The following is a 20,585-nucleotide window of genomic DNA, read 5'->3' as shown; positions in this document are numbered from 1 at the left end:
TTCTTCTTCTCTTCCTCTTCTTCCTTCCTCCTCTTACTTCCTCCACTTCCTTTTTCTCTTCTTCTTCCACTTTTCTCTTCTTCCTCTTCCTCTTTCACTAAGTAAGGGAATATTTACTGTTTCAGCCAAGTAGAGGGGATTGAGACCCAGTGGTTTCAGAGAATTGCTAGCTGTCAGTTATTTAGCAGTCTTGAAAGGATCTGTGTCTCCTCTAACAGATCAGTCCATAACATGTTGATACTTTCTGAGTATCAACTTTGTGAATTCAGCCCTGTACCAGGCATTCTAGACATGCCCCTTGCCCCCTCCAAGAATCACCAGTCCCACTGCTGCTGCTGCTAAGTCGCTTCAGTCGTGTCCGACTCTGTGCGACCCCATAGACAGCAGCCCACCAGGCTCCTCTGTCCACAGGATTCTCTAGGCAAGAATGCTGGAGTGGGTAGGAAAGTGTGATGAATATGTATCATGCAGTGAAAGGAAAACACAAAATGATACATAAGTGTCAATGAAGCAATAAAGATGATAATGTGTGAGGGACTAATGTGACAAGTCATTGAATGCTGGACCTGGAATGACAGTTGAGAGCAAAAAGTTCAAGGGTGACAAATACTTGGTATATATTACACAGCATCATTTCCGTGCCAGTGGCAGACATGGCTAATCAATCACATCGCCCTTCCTTGCTAATCTCACATGTGGCCCTCAAAACGGTCTTTCACATTGGCTTTCCAGGAAGCTACCTCCTGGTCAGAGTTGCCATGTAAGAGAAAACCTTCTTCTCTTTCATGAAGTAGTCTGATCCCCTCATTTTAAGGAAACAGAAATTTCCATAAGGAAACACGAATTCAAGAAGTTGGGTGATACAGTTATAGCCATGCTTTCCAGGAAACAGACTCACTCAGAAGGACAATGCAGATAGTGGAGTGCAGTTTATTACACCGGCGGGCCCAAGGCAGAGTCTCCTCTTAGCCAAGGACCCCGACAGGCATTTGTGAAAGTCTTTTATACCCCATGTGTACGTGTCCAAACCCACCACCCCAATTTCCTTGAGCCTTACATAAAGAAAGGAACGGTAAATACAACTACAGTAACCCTATCATTCACGTGTTATGTGTTCAAACAGTCATTAATCAATAAGCCCGCAGTTACATTCCAAACAGTTAATAATCAATAAGCTTGTGGTCACGTTCCAACCAGTTAATAATCAATAAGCCTGTGATTACATCCTGATAGATACGGAAAAAGTTTATGACCTGTCCGGAGACAGGGCTGATTACGGTATGTTTCCTCTTAGGCAATGAGTAACCTGGATGTGATCTCCAAGATTCCCCTGTCTGGAGGGGGTCTTATCCTCCCACTGTCATCCCCACAGGCACTAAGCAGAGAGTTCAGAGTCCACTGGAGAGGCAGCGGAGCATGATCAGCACAGATAGGCCTGAGATGGAGTCCTGGCCCTATGAATTCCTTCTTCAATACCTAGGCCACAGAGGCTGAACTCAGGTGTTCAGATCTTCATTTCAATGCTCCACCTGCACAGGGAGAGTATAGTTCAGGAAAGAGAGACCCAGAAGGTAGGAGGCTGGGGGGTGGGAGAGTGAGGGAGGGTAGGGAGTGTAGATCAAATCAGCTGGGGACTGGGTCTCAAAGCAAGCTGAAGTGGCGAAGAAAGATTCAGAAGCTGGAACAGTCTCTCCCAAGACCCTAAAGGACCGTGGTGAAGAAGGCCACCTCTCATGACTATAAGGCAGAATTTCTCTTGGCCTTGGAGCATGCTCTGATTTCTCTTTGACTCTCTTCTCCCTCCCTCCCCACTCTCTCAGCCAACAATATACAGCTCTTGGTGGGGTTGGATAGAGTTGGGGCAAATGTGTGATCTTGCCGGGAAGCAGGCAAGTCTGACAGATGTCACAGCCCATGTGGAGAAATCATCTGGAAAGCAGCGAGTACTCCAGACTGTTTAACAGGTCCCTGAGAGTTGGGGGAGATGCAGGGCTCTGTAGAGAAAGCCAGAGGGTGAGCTGGTGGACCTTGCACTTCAGGACGGAATGACCCTCCACTCTCCCCAGCCCCCTATCTGTCAGCCGCCTTCTCCCCGTGGTTTGCTGGCATCTGCAGGTGAGAATGATGCTTGGAGGGGGCGGGGGGCAGGCGCTGAGAGAAGGTTTCCTGGATGTGCTCATGCTCCGAAAAGAAACACTGAAAACCAGAAGAAAAAAAAAAAAAGTCTGGCAAGAGCAGAGCCTGGCTCTTTGAGCTTTTTATTTGAATTCTCTATTTTGCACTCTCAACATCAGTCTGAGGAGGAAAATGTGCATTCTGAAAGTAACTGGCACATTTTGGAGAAAGGAAGGAGTGCTGTTGTGTTATAGGGAATCAGGGGGGCTTCTGGAAACTCAAACACCAGTTGAACAGAAGGGCCTGTGTGACCTGTGCTGATAGTAGTTTGAATCTAGTTCGTAGATAGTGCACACCCCATCCCCCAGTCCCAAGGACCAAAATGGGGCTAGGAGACAGCAGACCATCAGATTAGAGTTCAATAAAGTCAATACAGAGAGAGTCTGGGCTTAGAAACAACAGAACTGAGAGCCCTCCAAGGAGGGTCTTTGAAAATGTTTTGCAAAAACCAAATCTTGACATTTTAGCATCAGATAAGGAAGTAATCTCTGCAGGTGGGGATTTCAGAAGGTGTTTATCTTCTTCTCCAACCCCTACTTGAATTAGATACGGATTAATTTATGGACAAACGGTGGTTTCTGTTTCCCTCGTCTGCATGCCTGTTGCTTAGATTCTTGCAGAAGTTTAGAGCTTCCCAGGTGGTTCAGTGGTAAAGAAACTACCTGCCAATATAGGAGATGCGAGAGATGCAGGTTTGATTCCTGGGCTGAGAAGATCCCTTGGAGGAGGCATGGCAACTCACTCCAATATTCTTGCCTGGAGAATTCCATGGACCGAAAAGCCTGGTAGGCTACAGCCTGTGGGGTCACAAAGAGTCAGACATGACTGAGCACACCCACATACACACACCCCAGCATTTTTGAGGAGCCATTGTGGAGTGGATAATTCACTGTGATTGAAGAGGGCCAGGGAGTCATTCGGCCCTAGAGGATTCCTCACAATGGGAAGGCACGAGACTCCTCCTCCCACTCCCTTCACTCACTCGGCTGCAGCCAGCTCCCAGCTCCACCCGCATTCTGATTCCTCGGCCACAGGACAGAGTGGACTTGGAAGGCTTGTTGGGCAGAGGATAGAGTGTGCCTCTGCTTCCCAGCGTGTGCTGGGAAGATGGAACAGGAATTGCAATTCTGCCCCTAGCTTAGGACAGCGACTGTTGCCTTGTTGAAGAGAAACAAAAGGAGCCCACCTGAGACATCTGGTATGGCTTCATAACAACAATTATCTCCTCATGGTGTTTCCAGATTGTATCTTTGCAACACAAGGGGAGACTTGACTGGGTCAACTTTGTCCTGTTGTTGTTCAGTTGCTCAGTTGTGTCTGACTCTTTGCACCCCTATGGATTGCAGCACGCCAGGCTTCCCTGTCTGTCACCAGCTCGTGGAGCTTACTCAAACTCTTGTGCATCGAGTCGGTGATGCCATCTCATCCTCTGTCATCCCCTTCTCCTCCTGCCTTCAATCTTTCCCAGCATCAGGGTCTTTCCCAGTGAGTCAGTTCTTCGTATCAGGTGGCCAAAGTATTGGAGTTTCAGCTTCAGCATCAGTCCTTCCAATGATTATTCAGGACTGATTTCCTTTAGGATGAACTAGTTGGATCTCCTTGCAGTTCAAGGGACTCTCAAGTGTCTTCTCCAACACCACAGTTCAAAAGCATCAATTCTTTGGCACTCAACTTTCTTTATAGTCCAACTCTCACATCCCTACATGACTACTGGAAAAACCATACCTTTGACTAGACAGACCTTTATTGGCAAAATGATGTCTGTGCTTTTTAATACACTCTCTAGGTTTGCCATAGCTTCATCCTGAGAGCCTCTTAAATTATCCAGAGCTTCAGTTCAGTGGTTCTCCTTGGGAAACCTCTCCAGATTGTGGTCCTAAAGATTCTGGATTTCTTTCAACTTGAGACAATATCTGTACTTGTGAAGAACTTCAGGGTCAGTTCCTATCAGATTTCTCTTCTTCTGGGATGACCCTCATGAAGCAGAAACCTGAGAGTGATGGCTGCTAATAACAAGCTCCATCTGCCTGAGGCAGCTGCAGGCATCCATACCCACCAATTAAACATCAGGATTCCTAAGAATGCATCAACCATTTATTCACAGTTATCAGCTGTTTATGAAGCACCTGCCATATGCCAAACTCTCTACTAGTCTTGGAAATCAAGTTAATAAGATTACATGCATGGCCAACAGGGAGGGTGGTATTATAAACAAGTTAAGGCCTTGGTATCATAAATAAGGTACAGGCCAAGGTTCACCTCGTTCTCCAAGGCAGTGGACATCTTGACCCAAATACCATTCTGTGCTCCACCAAACCTGAGTAGAATCACAGAACTTTAGAGCCTCTGATTTGAGCCCCAGAGAAATTCAGTGACTTGTCTTCAGATAAGGTTTCATTCAAAGTCAGACAGCTGAGGCTGGAGCATGGGCTGGGCCATGGCCCTGGGGTTCACTGTTGGCATGGTGGTGCCCACCAAGAGAATCTTAGGGGTTCATGGGCAGGAGCTGGAGATCAAATCCTCCCTCACCTGACCATGGGTCAGCATCACCCTCTGTGCACGTGTTTTGTGTCCGTGTGTCTGTGCTCATCAAGCTCACATTTCAAAGCCACACCTCCCTGCTCCTCACCTTCATACCTTGCCATGGCCTCAAAAATAGAGTTGTAATGGTTTCCCTTTCCTCTTCCTCTTCATCTCAGGCTTTCTCTGCCCACTTAGAGAGTTCATATGAATTGATAAAAGGGTTTGGCTGGGATGTGTCTTTATATCCTAAATAGAGTCTAGCTGTGATCATTTGGGGAACCTGATACTACCTGCTTTATGACATACTTATGATTCAATTTAAATGACCAGATCTAATTAAATCAGACCCAGTGTGTAGGGCAGTTCTACCCGTACCATGAAACAGTCATTTCAGTATGTGAAATTCTTTGAGTGCTGACGAAATGCCTCAGTGTTTTCCATGCATCAGTTCATTCTATCACCACCACCCCCTGAGATGGCTTCCTCGCTTCACAGATGAGGGCTCTGAGGCTCAGAGAGGCTCAGTGACGTGTCCGAGGTCACCCAGCTAGCAAGTGATGGGCTCCAGGATATAAGTACTACAGCAGGGCTCCAGAGCCTGCACTCAGAGCGCTCTACTGCTCTTGCTAGTATTGCTGTTGTCTCACCCAGATGAAAGCCGTTCCGTTTCTGACAGACACAGCATGCTACCCTTTAACGGTGGCATTTGTGGGCATCTGTGTTCTGAGCAGACTTCAGGACTCATAGGCAGCTGGCCCTGGACCCCTCTGCCCTGCCTTCACTGTGGAGAGGGTAGGCTGCCCCTTCTCCACCATGGCACTGCCTATGATTGAAGAAGGAGCGTCCTTGGGTGGGCTGAGTGTGGCCACCACTCCAGTGGTGACATAATATGTCCATTTTCCTCTTTTCTGTGACAGGGGGCAAAGACACCATACTGTTTAGTGACCCCGCTCTTCCCACCATGCAGAGGTCAAGATCCCCACTGCTCAAGTTCGTGGAGCAGCCCGCTGAAAACAAAGCAAGTCCCAAGGATGGTAAGCAAGCCCTTGATTTCTTGACTCTTTCCTGGCCTGTGCCTGGTGCAGGGACACCAGTCCTTCACCTTTCTGCAGCATCTGCAGCACTTCTGGGTCATCCCTCGTGCTTCCCCTTATTTGGAGCTTCCAGCAGAAGAACACTGATTCCTACACTCTCAGTGTAGTAGAAAGAGGCTAAGAGTGAGCGTGCAGGATTTAAGCAACCTGGGTTCATATTCCAGCCTCACATCACACTGGTAGTGAGCACTTGGACTGGTAACTTCAGCTTCAGTTTCCTTCCCTATAAAACAGTGAGATGAGACACTGCCAACCTCAGGGAAATCTTGACACGTTGCCTGACATGTGATAAGTAGTCTGGTAATCAGGTGAATGAAGGAAAAATCTTCCTTACCAGGCACATTTTCTGGAGGCAGTGTGTTTTAAAGGAGATCAGGGGCCCATTTAAGGTGCCAGGTGAAGCAACGAGGTGAGAACTAGATCTCTTTCCAGGTGGTAGTCTCATTTCTCTAGCTAAGCTATCCTTCACATCTTTCTGAGTTTTGCTCAGCTTCTTCCTCCACCTCCAGTGTGGTTGCTAGCTTCCAAGATGGCCCCAAATGATCCCCACTTCCTGGCATTCATGCCCTTGTATAGTTCTTTCCCACACTGGTCTATGTGACTGATGGATTACAACAGAAGTGATGGTACATGACTTCTGAGGTCAAGTTATAAAAGGCACAGGGTCTGTCTTGCAACCTCTGACTTGGATCACTCACCATAGAGAAAGCTGGGTACCACGTCACAAAGATTCTTGAGCATCCCCACATGCTCCTCATGTGGCCTGGAACTGAGGCCTCCAGCCATCAGCCACATGAGTGCACCATCTTGGAAGCAGATTTTCCAGCCCCAGTCAAACCTTCAGATGAAAACAGCCCTTGTTAAGGTTTTGATAACAACCACATTAGAGACCATTTGCAAGAACCACCCAGATAAACTGCTATAAGCTCCAGAGTCAACAAAGGTCCGTCCAGTCAAGACTATGGTTTTTCCAGTAGTCATGTGTGGATGTGAGAGTTGGACTCTAAAGAAAACTGAGCACAGAAGAATTGATGCTTTTGAACTGTGGTGTTGGAGAAGACTCTTGAGAGTCCCTTGGACTACAAGGAGAGCCAACCAGTCCAGTCTAAAGGAGATCAGTCCTGGGTGTTCATTGGAAGGACTGACATTGAAGCTGAAACTCCAATACTTTGGCCACCTGATGCGAAGAGTTGACTCATTTGAAGAGACCCTGATGCTGGGAAAGATTGAGGGCAGGAGGAGAAGGGGACAACAGAGGATGAGATGGTTGGATGGCATCACCAACTCAATGGACATGGGTTTGGGTGGACTCTGGGAGTTGGTGATGGACAGGGAGGCCTGGTGTGCTGCGGCTCACGGGGTCACAAAGAGACACGACTGAGCGACTGAACTGAACTGATGCCCAGCACATGGGTATCAAGGTTCTTTCCTGTGTTTCTACAATTTCCTCTACATGTTCTTTTGCTGAGCATCATGCCTTCAACCATCACCTCTACCAAAACGTATTTGAAATATTTTTTCCCAGTGGGTCTCATTTTACAGAGTCACTGTCCTATTTTTCTCAAAGCACAACCTGTCCCGCCAAGATACTCTATGGACTCTCAAATGTGACATCACAGCCCTTCCTGCTTCCTCTCCTTCTTGTCACTTAACTCTCCAGCAACCCTCAGAGTCATCATCAACCACTCTGCACTTTCCTTCTCCATTTAGCAATGCTCAGAGTCATCATCAACCACTCTGCACTTTCCTTCTTCATTTATATCTGGTCTGTTGCTATTATTTCTTCAGAGTTTTTTGCATCTCCATTCCTACCACCTCTAGCTTGGTTTGGGCCCTCCTGACCTCCTGGGCAAGGCCTCCATTCTGGTTTTCTTGCCTCCCAGAATCTCCTTACTCCCTTCCCATCTTCATCCTGCTGCTATACTATAAAGCCTCTGGAGCACGTTTTCCATCATAGTTGTACTGTGCTCAGAAAATCTCAAGTGGCTCCCCAACTGTCTATTATTAACTGTTGTAAAACAAAGCACCCCCAAACTTAGAACTTAAAGCCACAGCTGTGTATTTTTTAATCATGAGTCTTTGGATCAGATGAGTGGTTCTGCTTATCTGATCTGGGTTCACCAAGGCTCAGTCACTCCTGCTTCTGCACAGCTGTGTTCTGAAGCCCATTCTGATCACCCATACTAGTGCATGAAATCATAAGAGGAGAAGTCAAGGCAGATCTGGGATTTCAACCGAGAGGTCCTCCAAGCACAAGCAAAGAGAATTCCTGGAGAGAACCTCTGACTTGGGTGATTTCCACGGTGGCCGGAAGACACAGCTGGGACTTCCCAGCCAGCAGCATGTGGCTGTTTGTAAGGCTGGCCCGTAACACAGCACAGCCCACTATGCCATCTGGGTCACGTCTTGGCCAGTGGTCATCCCATGCCAGGATCCAGTGTTCCCGTGGACATCTAAAGCCCTCTGTCTGCTGCGGGCTCGCTGAGCCCCCAGGCCTGCTAACCTGACATGGAGTCTGAGTCTGGCTTGATTTTCACAAGGGTGGCATAAGGGGTGGTCTGATTCAAAATGATAGCTTCCAGAGTCCCATCATTAGCTTTCATTGTTCCAGCTCCATCCTTTGCCAGCACGCGTGGCAACAAGGAAGCATTTATGTAGCTGCTGTCAGTGTCTGGGGTGGCCTCATCACTGCTGTATCTCTGATTAATTCTAACTGAAAGCAGCTCACCCTCAGGAGGACAAAGCCCATCAGAGACCAGTTAACAAAAGAAGATGAATGTGCCCTTCAGGCCAGTGTTTGGGGAGGGGTACATGTTTTTAGGAGACTTGCAATCTTTTCCACAAAGAACTACTGTTTTTCATCTTTTAGAGAAAATGTTTTTTCTTTCAGCACTATTTGTGTCCTAACGCATTTTTATCAGTTGATTGCCTCATCATTATTGATATGTATGTTGTTATTAATAAGTATTAATGATACTAATTCTGTTTGCTACAGCAGCACAGATTAATTACTATTTGGGGGTAATACTATTTTCCAATTCTGAGCTAATTCAGAAATCCTTCTTTTATGGAAATGGGCATGCCATGTGTCTGTTCTCAAAGGGAAAATAAAACTCCCACAGCTTAAGATCAACATTCCAGAATTACAGAGTTAAGGAAGATTTCATTCCCACAGCGAATAACCAGAGGCCATTATTAGCTCAAGCGTGGTGTTGTTTTCAGGAACTTTTCTTAGTCTTCTGATCATGACTTGAGTATACATTTTGGATATCTTTTGGATAAACAAAAGGGAGAAGAGGATGTGTGGATCCTGCTGTTGACCCATAATGCTGTCTCAGAGCCTGGTCCCTATATGGTCTGAGACTGAAAATCTAGGCTTTCTCAGGAAAAAAATAATGTGCACTAGGACCAAATAAGAGAATTACAGCCTTGTTCATCCCCTCATTATGGCTGTGTCTTGCTCTGTAATGATGACCGCAGTGTAGCTCCCCTCCCCTCACCCTCCAAACGTTGAAAAGTTCTCCCTGGTAATCTCAGAGATTTGCCATTTTAAAAAGATTCATACATTTGAACATGAGCAGAATGTCATCTAAAGAAATGCCATGAGGCAGGGGACTGGTGACCAGAAGGCCTCAGTGTAATTTAGACCACTCTCCCTTAGATGTAAATTAAGATAGAGAAGATTAACCTGACCCACAGTAAAAACACTGCAAAAGGTTTAGGGGTTAGGTTGTTACGGATAAGGTTAATTAATTTTTCAGGGGCACCAGAATATACTATTAAGTGTCCTGGTAGAAGTAATTTCATAAGAGTAATTTCCAGAAGGATTTTATTCATCTCACATTGGTGAAAATATTCACTGTAGAAAAGACCATAATTTACCCCTTTTGAGTAAAGTTTCTTGCGCTGTGTTGGAAACTGGCTCATTTTGGCTCTGTGCTTCCCCTGTCTCCTGTACAAGCACTGTAACATTTTCCACTTGTTAGTACAAAAATTATGTGATTGCTTCCCTGAGTTATCTCAGGTGTTGCTAAATGCTTGTGTGAGTTAGAAATCTTTTTTTTTTCTTTTTCTGAGAGTGCCATTTTAAGAAATTTTAGGGTGGCAACCTGAACCTTAAATAAAATTTGAGGATTGCTTTCATTTATTAATGGATAGTATTGAAGTATATGTACTAATATGTTCATTTATTCATGCACTGATGTAAATGTCCATAGATTCAAATGTTTAAGAAGCTATCTATTGAGCCCCCACTGTAGAACACTGGCCAGGGTGAAAAATTAATTGGGTAAGATATTAAACTTCATGTGGGTTTTATAAAATAGTTATATGTAAGTAACAATCTAAGGGTTAAAAGCACAAAGTTCACTTGGAGGTCCAGACACAATTTTGTGGGGATTAGGACAGTGGGGAGATTACCTCTGGGTAGATTTAAGCACATAGGCTTCATAAAGGAGGTGGAGGGTAGGGCTCACTCTTGAAATTGGTCATCTGGATGCATCACGAATGCTGGTCAGAGGCATCAAGCACGCAAGCAAAGGTGCACAGGGCAAGCTCAGGTGCCATGAAGGGTTCAGTGTGGCTGGAACGTAGGGATATGAGGAGAGTTGGCATGGCAGGTAGATGGATGTTGAGTCACTTAAGGCCTTGAATGTCAGGAGAAGCTTGGGCTTTGCTCCCTGGGCACTGACAGCTCTTAGAGGTTTGAAAGCTGGGGAAAGGCGTGGTCAGATTTGTGTTTCAGTTCTAGTGTTTCTCACACTGTAACATCCACCCACATCACCTGTGATCTTATTAAAATGCAGGCTCTGAAGCAGTAGGTCTGGGGTAGGACTCTGCATGTCTAACAAGCTGCCAAGTGACGCTGCCACTCCTGGTCCACAAACCCCACCTTGAGGAGCAAAGTTTTAGGGAAGGTTCCTCTCCCAACAGGTTGAATCTGAGCAGAAGGAGTATGGGAACCTATTAGGAACTAACGTACACTATCCTGGCTGAACAGACCTGAATAGTTACTTTTTTTAAAAATCAAGACTTGCTTTAGTGACTCATTTATATGTTTAAGAATCTCATTGTAAACACAAGTAATGGTCTCGTTTTCAGATACAATACTTACTAAGGTCAAGTAAGTATTGTTATGGACAACTCTCCTGAGAACTCACCAGTGAGTTCTCAGGAGAGTTGTCCATAACTAAAACACAGGCTTCAGAGTCATATAAAAGATTTAGTCGAATTTTTGTCCCTGGGGAATTTCTGTGGTCATCCGAAGAGCTAAAGAGAAAGAAATGGCCTCTTTTGAAAGATGAGACGCAAATCTATATCAGAAGAACTAGAGGTCTGGGGTGTGGAGACAGAGGTCAAGTTCTGCCTGCTGAAGGAGACCACAGTCCTCTTCCCCAGGGACCAGCCCGTCAGTTGTCACACCCACCACTCTCTCTGCATCATCTCTTCTGTCATTGTCCCCACCCTTCATCTTAGCTGTTTCATTGCAGTTTTATGGTCCAGCTGATCTCATCAGTATTTCATCTCTTCTAGAGTTTCTCAGATGTTTTGCCAGGGTTCAGCCGTGTGTAAGTTTCTTAAGACTTTTAAACATTTGATTGGGTAAATAAACTCTCAAAAACACATAGTTACTTAATTCAGTAAGTGAAATGTGATCATACCAAGTCATCTTTCTTTCACACCTCCTACAGTTCTCCCCTAGCTCCCCCAAATTCCATCTTTCAGCTTGAAATTGCACCCGCATGTATCTGCTATAGGTCTGATTGTGGTGGGTTCTACTCTGGCTCCATCTGGGGAACCAGGAAATGTGCCCCAGCCCCCTCACCCTTGCAGTCTGCCCAGGAGGCTCTTCCAGACACTTTATCCCCATCTGGCCTGAGGGCTAAACCAGTCTTGACTTCTGGGAACCTCGGTGTCTGGTGTTGTGTGCACATGTCCAGCTGCTAAGAGTTCACTCCCCAAGTGCTTCTTCCCAGGCACGCGGAGCCACTGTGGCTTGTTAGGTCCAAAAGGGACATTAGAGAGCCCTGCGCCTCATTTTATGTCTGTAAAAAAGGAGGCTGAACAGGTTGTCCTGTTTACAAAGCAAGCAAATAGGAAAATGGGGGCAGGAAGCTGGTTCTCAGGGGCCCATGTTCTCTTTCATCCCCCTCTAGTTGCAGCTGAAGAATTTCTATTATACAGGTTTAGGGAGAACAGTTTAGTTAGGAGGGGTAGGGAGCTTGAAGCTGCTTTTGCATATAACCTTTTATTAAAATTGAGGAGGTACCAGCGGTCGGCATCAAAGAGTGAGGTACTGATGGAGATTGAGGGCAGGGAGCACTCAGTCTCTCCTAACTACTCCTTCTTTTCCCCACACTGAAGAAGCCAGGGCCACTTTGTATTACTGAAGACCCCAGATCTTCCCTGAGCTACGCACCACAAAAAACCTTTGTCGTCAGTTTAAATATTTCATGAGCTCAAGGAGTCACCATCGGTGAGCGAAGCAGGTGATAACCACGCGCCTGGACAGGATGGCTTACAGACACGGCCCAAGTGACGCCTTTCCTTCAATTAGTGACACAGGAGTCACCAGAGTGGCTGCTTGCTTTTTTGTGGGTCCTGTGTTGCCTTCAGCAGCATTTTCTACCTCAGGGGCCCGGCAACAGTGGGCTGGAGGTTGGGAGGAGAGGGGACGTGAGGGCTGACTTCCAGCTGGAGGTCTGATGCTGATCCCCACCCCCCCACCCGCTGTCTGTTTCAGCGGAGGCTCAGAAGCAAGATGAAAGTTGCGCTGCTCCCGAGGCGTTGGCAGTGCGGGAGGATGCCGGGAGGCTTGCTGTCAGCTCCCCAGCAAGTCAGAGCCACAGGAACCAAAGCAAGCACTTTCATCCCTCATTACTCCAAGCACCTTCTGAGGAAGAAGAGGTAAACAGGCTTGGGAGGGAGACCGTGAAACTGACAGAGGAGCAGGCAGCTGCAGGCCCAGAAGGGGTGAGGAGAGAGAGTCCCGTGGAGGGTCAGAGGGAGGAGATGGGGCCTTCACCCCCAGGCCTGACCGCCGATGGGCCGTGCCCCAAACCTTGCCCAGACTCCTCTGAGTCCAGGCAGCCAGAAGCCAAAGTTTCCACCCTGGCGGATGATAAGGACACTACAGAGGGTGGAGGAGGCATAAGAAGCACTGTGAAAACATGAAGGGGAAAAGAGATCGGGCACGATGCCATGTCGAAGGCTCCAGACATAAAGAATTACACATCAGAACAGCTCAGCGAAGAAGTCACTTTCTCCTAAAACACCTCCAGTCTGCAAGTGAGAAGGGACACGGATCCGGTTGCAAACTGTGAATATTCTGATGATGCCAGCAGAGTTTGATTTATTAAACACGGGTCCTCAAGCTTTCCAGTGTCTCTTTCTGTGGAAGCCGCACTGCTGTAAATGTGGCCAGGCACAGGCTCATGTCAGCCAGATGGCTGGTTTTCAGCGTCGGTCTTTTCTGTCAGCATTTGTTTTAGTTAGAGATGTTTTTCTATTAGCATTTAAAGTTGTTGGTCAAAATTATGGAGAGGATTTGAAAGGGGTGGGGTGTTTAATCAGGTGCCCGTCTCTGGCATGATTCAGTGGCTGCAGAGTAAGGTGTAACTGAGCATAGTGGGTCCAGAGGGCCCACGGCTCCTCTCCATCATGTCAGGGCCTGGTGGGACCTCCCAGGGTGGATGTTCTTGGCATCCTGCCTACAGCCTGTCTGTCCTGGCACCAAATGGCAGGTGGAAAGGGGCTTAAGTGGGCTCAGAAGGTTAGGCTTCTGGTTTGAAATCCACGACACCTGTTGAGACCTGTCTGCTGACTACTAGAGCTGAGCTTTCCAGCCTGGAATTCTAGAGGATTAATCGACCTGGAGTAATGGCAGGTTGTAGACAAGCAGAGAGGAAGGGGACTCCAGTGGTGTTTTGATTTTTTTTTTTTTTTTTCTGGGAACCAAACCTGGGAATGCTGGTTCTCTGCTTTCAACCTGGGCTGCATTTAGGGTTTTATGGTCCTGTGGGTTGTGGCAGTGTAACTGCTTTGGGACCAATCCAGGTTTCCCCACCACCTGGAATCTCTAGCCATCGCTCCTCCAACAGAATGCTGCAGCCACCCTCTCTGTGGCCAGGTACTGAGGTTTTAAAGGCAAGGCAGAGCTTGTGGCCCTGGAGTGGAAAGAGAGGGGAAAACAAAGTAACTTTATTACAGCCTGGGGAGGCAGAGTATGGAACCAAATTCAAGCTCTAAAAGCAGGAAAAGTAGAGAGTGGTCACCCCCACCTGCGGCTTCCCTTCGGAACAAAATTAGCTTTTCGAGGCAGCATCTGGTGCTGTAGGGTGTTGAGGGCTCATGAAATGAGACCTTTCCTTGTGCCTAATGCAGTTTATTTCCCAGGAATACCTAAAACCAGATCCCAAAGCTCAAAGTGTCCCTGAGAACCGGAATCACTCCTTTGAGAGAGACTCCTGAAGAGAAAAGAGAAGTTCCCAAGGTAGGAAAGGTAGAAAATTCATCAACTCATCCTAGAAATCAGATATATTTAGACCAGGCTTGTGATCCCAGGTGGGAATCCCACATGCACATGGGTGGCCAGCGGCTCCTCCCGCAACACCTCCCTTCCACATCTTACCTCCTGGCATCACTTGGCCAGCAGGGTGGGATCCATCACACTTGGCACTGTCTCAATCTGACGGAGGGCAGGGTGCAGACTAGAGGTTCTGTCCTTCACCAGATGCACCTGGGAAGACCTCCAGCTGCCTTCCCCCCACTCACCTGAGGTCACCCCCACTAGCAGGATGCGGGCACACCTGAGTCAGCGCGCTGTGGCTCCCAGTGAGCTGGACTCATCTACCCCTGCCCTCTGGGCCCCAAGGCCCCATTCATTCATCCTTCTGTGCTCCAGCCTCTCCCCCTGCCCACACCTATTCTCCCACCTTCTGCTCCAGAGAGGCCACTTCTGCAGCTGCAAAGCTTCCTGCTCAGGCCAGCAGCCACAGCAACTGTTTTCCTGCTTCATCAGGCCTAAACTCCCTGCAAATGTTTAGCCCTACTGCATAGGACGCCAGAGCCACCACAGGAAAACATGGCCAGATTTAATGCAGGGATAATAAAAAGAAAAATCTCTCCCCACAATAGCCTTGGTCTTGACACACAGTTGGCCAGGTGCATGTCTTTAGGGCCTCCATCACCTGCTGAAAACCAAGGCTTATAATAAACTCCAACACATTCCATCATGGATAAAAAAATTACTGTGAGTCCCAGTGTGTGAGGTTCAGGGCAGAGGGTCGTAGGAAATGCTAAACTAAATTCTGTATGTCCAATCAGCTTGGGGTTGGCGGTCTTGTGTTATTAGATGAAATTGTAGCCAATGAGTTGATCCTGTCATATTTGTAATCCGAACATTGCCCTGTACCCATGTGATACTGTCCCTCCTTTGCTATTCCAATCCAACATGGTTCCAAAGACATTAAAGAGTTTCAGCAATTAACAGTTGTCTTTTGTCTTTTCATGAGTCATTGTGAAAGTGTGCTGCATTCTATCCTCTACTCCACCAAATAATACTGCATCAGTCAGGATCCTCTCAGCTACAGTTCACACTTTTAAGAAACTTAAACTATAGGGAAATGAATTATATTGCATAACAAGAATTCAGAAGTAGGGCATTCCAGGGCTGGTTCATTCAAGAAAGTTATCAAGGAACTCATTTTCTGTCTTGCTGCCCTGCCTGCCTCAGTGGAAGATATTTCCTCATGCTAACAACATGGCTGCAACAGCACCAGCCATCACTTGTTCTCACATATTGTCCAAAGGCAGAAGGAAGTTTCTGTGTGTGTGTGTGTGTGTGTGTGTGTGTTTTAAGAGCAAGTAACCCAGTGCTTGTTAGTTCTTCCAAGGTATCTCAGTGGTAAAAAAAAAATCTACCTCCCTATGTAGGAGATGCAGGTTTGATCCCTGGGTTGAGAAGATGCTGTGGAGGAGGAAATGGCAACCTACTCCAGAACTCTTGCCTGGAAAATTCCAAGGACAGAAGAGCCTGGCAGGCTGCAGTTCATGGGGTTACTAAGTCAGACACAACTGAGCAACTGAGCACACATTCATGCAACCTAGGACTTGTGACATTTCATTGGTCAAAATTGTCACATGCCTATGTCTAAACAGTCCTTAGCAAGGAAAATGGATTTGCAATGATGGGTTTAGGTCTATCGAGGAAGCCTGTCCCTGGACATGCAGACTCTAAAAGGATGAACACTGAAACAAAATCAGGTCTTGGGAAGTGTAGGAGAGTTGGGAGTAGATTCGAGTAGGCTGCCAACAGAATTCTCTCTGAACCACACGTCTGTTCTTGTTGTATTTTTTCTCTTAAAAACCACAATATTACATTACTGGCAAATGTAGAGTTGGAGAGAGGAGCAGTTGTTGTTTGTTAAGAAAAATGTCATCTCATCTCTCCCTTCCCCTGGCTTCTGCATCATCTGTCCTATTTTGTAACTGGCATGTTCCCACCTCTGTTTACCTCTTCAAGTATGTCTGTCCTTCCACTATTTTTTTCCAGCTCAGTTGCCAGCAGAATGCAGAGCAGTCTGGATAAATGAAACTGAGCGGGCAGGTCTCTTAATGAAATGCACACATGGCATTTCCTGAGATTGCTCTGTACCTGAGAGCCTTTGGGTGTGGATTTTTACATGTGAGTGTTTATCGTTCTTCTAATGAAGGCTCATAGAAATGGGTTGGCTTTTGTAAACCAGGCATTTCTCACCCCTAATCCTCTTCTCTTTCTGTGCCTCCTCTGCCCACCTCTTCTCCCCCTCCCCTTCTTCTTCCCCTGGAACATCTATTCCTGACGCCTCTCTAGCTAGGAGGCCTCTGATGGCATTCAGCTCAGCCCCTGCTGGAACCTCTTCCCTGCTGGCAGTCTTAAGGAAGCTAAATTCATTTTCCTGTTATTGTTCCTCTCTCTGTGCCCTCACTCCCAAACACACACCACCATCACGAGGTGAAGTTCTAAAAAGGAGTTCTGCTGTCGGGCATTCATGTGTTGGAGTGAACTGGGGGATGTGTTATCACTACTGGAGCATTTGCACCCCAGTTCACCATGTGAATTGTTCCAAATGGAAGTCCAATCTTCTCTCTAAAGAATTTCAAAGACCAGCTGCTTGCTCATTGAGGTTATCTTTTTCTGTCTCTTTCAAATCACAGCATGCCTTTGCCCCTCTTGGTTTCCTCCACAACCTGGGGGGCTCACCTGGCTGGATCATTTCCTGTTGCCCCGTGAACTGGTGCCTTCTTTCTCTTTGGCTCTATTTGAGCACCTTCCCCCCTGCCCTTGGCTTTCATTGTGGAAGCCTCCATTTGGAACAAATGTTCCTCCTTAATAATATTGAGGGTAACTTCACACGGCTCAGTTAGGATGTCTAAAAGCCAAAGGGTTCCCCTCAACTCACTACTGTTATATATTCGTTGTCTTCCAGATGTCTTTCTGAACAGAGAAAAATTTGAAGATCAGAGAGATGCAATAGAGAGCTCGGCAGTGAATCTAATTAGAAATGAGAAGCAGAAAAATAAGAAGGCCCCGTCTCTCCATATTATGGTTGCTCACAAAAACAAGTTGATACAGCGTGATGGCAATTTAAAATGATAGATATAGATGTGCTGCCTTACGTTTCATATCACCTCTCTACTAAATGAGGGTTTTTTTCGGATGCTTAGGCAAAGTTTGCACAATACTGACAAGTATGACTTTCTGAAATCTATATGAGCCCAGGAATATATTTTGGGATCGTAGCGAAGGCCAGTGATAGCCTATTAAATTTAAAACAATAGACTTAAAAAAGCACACCAGCTGCTGTTTTGTAGTTTGATTTAAAGAAAGAAGTAACTTCTATTCAGGTGTAGACCTTGTTTTATTGGATTCTACCACCATCGTGTATCATAACTATATATTTTTTGTTACCTGAAATTAAAATGTAATTTTCCCAATGTAGGTGATTGATTATCTTTATTACTTACATTATCGCACCCACCCACCCACCCTCGCTGAAGGCCAAGCCTGGGCTGAGCATAGTTTCTATCAAACTATAGCAGCTTATCACTTGCAATCGGTCACCTAAAATTATTAGATCATATGAAGTTGTGAAAAATATGGAGAGTGTAAAGATTTTATGCAATCAGCCAAAAACGCCCGATCTAAAATCAGTTGGTTTATTTCCTGCCATCTTTCAAGTTGACCAAAGCTCTCACTGATTTGCTCTATTTTCTTAACGTTTTTAGTATTTCTGTATATACATGCACTGAAAAGCCCCACTTGGAAAAAAATGCACTGCAATTCTGAGAAAAAGCTTATCCTAAACATCTAAAGATAGCATTTCTAATTATTGTCGACATTGTGTTTACACTGTGCAAACTTGAGCATTATTCTCACTTTACCAGCTGTGTCTAGGTAGAGTCATTACATCAAACGCTTCTAATTTTACAAAAAGAAATCAAAACAAGTGTGTGTTTAAGTCTCAGTGACAAACGCAAACCCTGTGAGTCAAATAGGCAAACTGATTAGCAAGCTGGCTGGGAAGTCAAAACAGCAGCTATAAGGAGATTAACAAAATAGATGCGCGAGGGTAGAGGGGTAAGAATAGCCTCCAGGGGCCAAGCGGGGTCCTGCAGGCGGGTCTGGTCGTGCACATCCGGTTCTGTGCCGGGAACCAGATGCCTGCCCTTACGGCCGCCAGTCTTTCCTTCATTTAGAGCTGCGATCACAGAATTCATCTCAGCTGGCCTCCTACTGCATGTGGAACTCCTTCTTCCAAACCAAAGAGCTAGCAGCCTTTCCTTTACTTGAATCCTTCCAGTGACTGAATCCTCACTACATTTCAAGGTCATTCAATCCACTGCGCGTTCGTGCCAAGCCGCTTCCGTTGCATCTGACTCTTTGCGATCCCATGAACTGTAGCCCGCCAGGCTCCTCTGTCCATGGGTTCTCCAAGCAAGAATACTGGAGTGGGTTGCCATGCCCTCCTCCAGGGGATCTTCCTGACCCAGAAGTTGAACCCTTGTCTCCGATGCCTCCTGCATTGGCAGGTGGGTTCTTTACCACTAGGGCCACCAGAGAAGCCCCCATCCAGTCCATTACTAGGTACCTATTTTTCTGACCTTAGCTATTATTATTAATTAATCATTCATTAGATCCTTAGGCCTTAACGCTATGCTCTACACCTCTCAGTAATAACAGTTTGATCACCACAACAATCCAATGTGATAATCTTATCTTACAGGTGAGAGAACTCAGGCCCAGAGAGGTGAAGTGACTTGCTTAGGGCACAAAGTCTATAAGTGTGGTCCAGCTGGGGTTCCAAAGAGGCCTTCCTGCCTGAGCCTGAACTTGTGGTCACTGTGCTATACACATTCCTTGTCCTTACAGTGGACTGTAATTTGCCCCTCTAACATTTCCCTTTTTTGTTTGTTTTTTGGCTCTGGAACCCCATAGAGCAGTTCATCAACCCCATTTCCATGAATGAACAGAACAGAAATAAAGCGGATCTGTCAGGGTATCTTTTCAGTCCGGGGGAGTCCAAGGTAGTGAAGAGAGAAACTGAAAACAGAAGGTGCTGTGGCCTGAATGTTTGTGTTTCCTGCAAAATTCATGTTGAAATCCTAACCCCCAGATGTGATGGTGTTAAGAGGGGAGACCTCTGGTAGCAGTCCCAGAGTTATGAAGGGAGAACCTTCTTGAATGAGTTGCTATTGTTCAGTCGCTCAGTTGTGTCTGACTCTTTTCAACCCCATGGACTGCAGCTGCCAGGCTTCACTGTCCTTCACCAACTCCCAGAGTTTGCTCAAACTCATGTCCACTGAGTCAGTGATGCCATCCAACCATCTCGTCCTCTGTCATCCCCTTCTCCTCCTGCCTTCAGTCTTTCTCAGCATCAGGGTCTTTTCTAATGTGTCAATTTCTTCGAATCAGGTGATGCTTCGAATTTCAGCATCAGTCCTTCCAGTGAACATTCAGGATTGATTTCCTTTAGGATTGACTGATTTGAGCTCCTTGGAGTCCAAGGGACTCTCAAGAGTCTTCAACACCACAGTTCAAAAGCATCAATTCTTCAACACTCTTGAATAAGACTGGTGCTTTAAAAAAGACTGGAAGGAGATCCCTCACGCCTTCCACCACGTGAGAACACAGCAAAGAGGTGCAGGCTATTAGTCCCAGAGAGGCTCTCATCCACCATGTTGGTGCCCTGATTTGCACTCCCAGCCTCCAAAACTGTGAGAAATAAATGTCCATTGTTTATAAGCCAGCCAGGCTGCAGTATTTTGTGATAGCAGCCCGAGTGAACCAAGACAGAAAATAAACAATGAGAGGCACCATCCCCTTCTGAAAAACAAGTACAAACTTCCATTGACAATCCTGAATTAACCTGTAATCTGGGCAGCAGTGTCAAAGATGGGGTGCTGGCTTTTTATTCTTGCCTATTGTGTGTTCCTATGTAATTGCTGCCTGTGTTCACAACTTTTAATTGTGGGGATAGGCAAATGCATCTGAGATCAGGATATTTAAATACTCAGTTTACTAATCCCTTATCAGTGCCAACCTGTACAGTTTAAAATAATACTCCAGACTGTTACCAAACCAAACTGGGGTCTGCTTGCCTGATGCTCAATAAAGCCAACCTACTGATACCAGGTTTGGTGATGGAAAGGGCATCCAATGTGGGGCCAAGCAAGAAGAATGGGCAGCTCATATTGAAAAGACTCGAACTCCCTGATGGTTTTCAGTGAAGGGTTTTTTAAGATGAAGGAGAA

General features: G+C 46.3%; 1 protein-coding gene and 1 long non-coding RNA gene across 4 annotated transcripts in view; one reads left to right on the top strand and one right to left on the bottom strand.

Annotated features, from left to right (window-relative positions):
• The window catches only part of CCDC149 (coiled-coil domain containing 149), a 120,587-nt gene extending 102,876 nt beyond the window's left edge, over positions 1–17,711 (top strand). For 2 of the 3 annotated variants that reach the window (XM_065907262.1, XM_065907264.1), the window contains 2 exons: positions 5,616–5,732; positions 12,535–15,279. In XM_065907262.1, the coding sequence (XP_065763334.1) occupies positions 5,616–5,732; positions 12,535–12,965 (548 nt within the window). In that variant the 3' untranslated portion in view covers positions 12,966–15,279. Of the gene's footprint in view, positions 1–5,615; positions 5,733–12,534; positions 15,280–17,260 lie in introns of those variants that run through there. The other variant, XM_065907263.1, reaches the window with a different exon arrangement.
• LOC136147916 (uncharacterized) lies at positions 998–3,669 on the bottom strand. The gene is made up of 3 exons (XR_010659410.1): positions 3,362–3,669; positions 2,838–2,972; positions 998–1,529 (listed from the first exon to the last, which is right to left on the bottom strand). It is a non-coding gene; the product is annotated as an uncharacterized lncRNA (long non-coding RNA).
• Positions 17,712–20,585: the final 2,874 nt, after the last annotated feature.

Source organism: Muntiacus reevesi, chromosome 16 (genome assembly GCF_963930625.1).
Source record: "Muntiacus reevesi chromosome 16, mMunRee1.1, whole genome shotgun sequence".
Taxonomy (NCBI): Eukaryota; Metazoa; Chordata; class Mammalia; order Artiodactyla; family Cervidae; genus Muntiacus; species Muntiacus reevesi.
The sequence above is the reverse complement of the archived record's forward strand: the minus strand, read 5'-3'. Positions and strand labels throughout refer to the sequence as shown.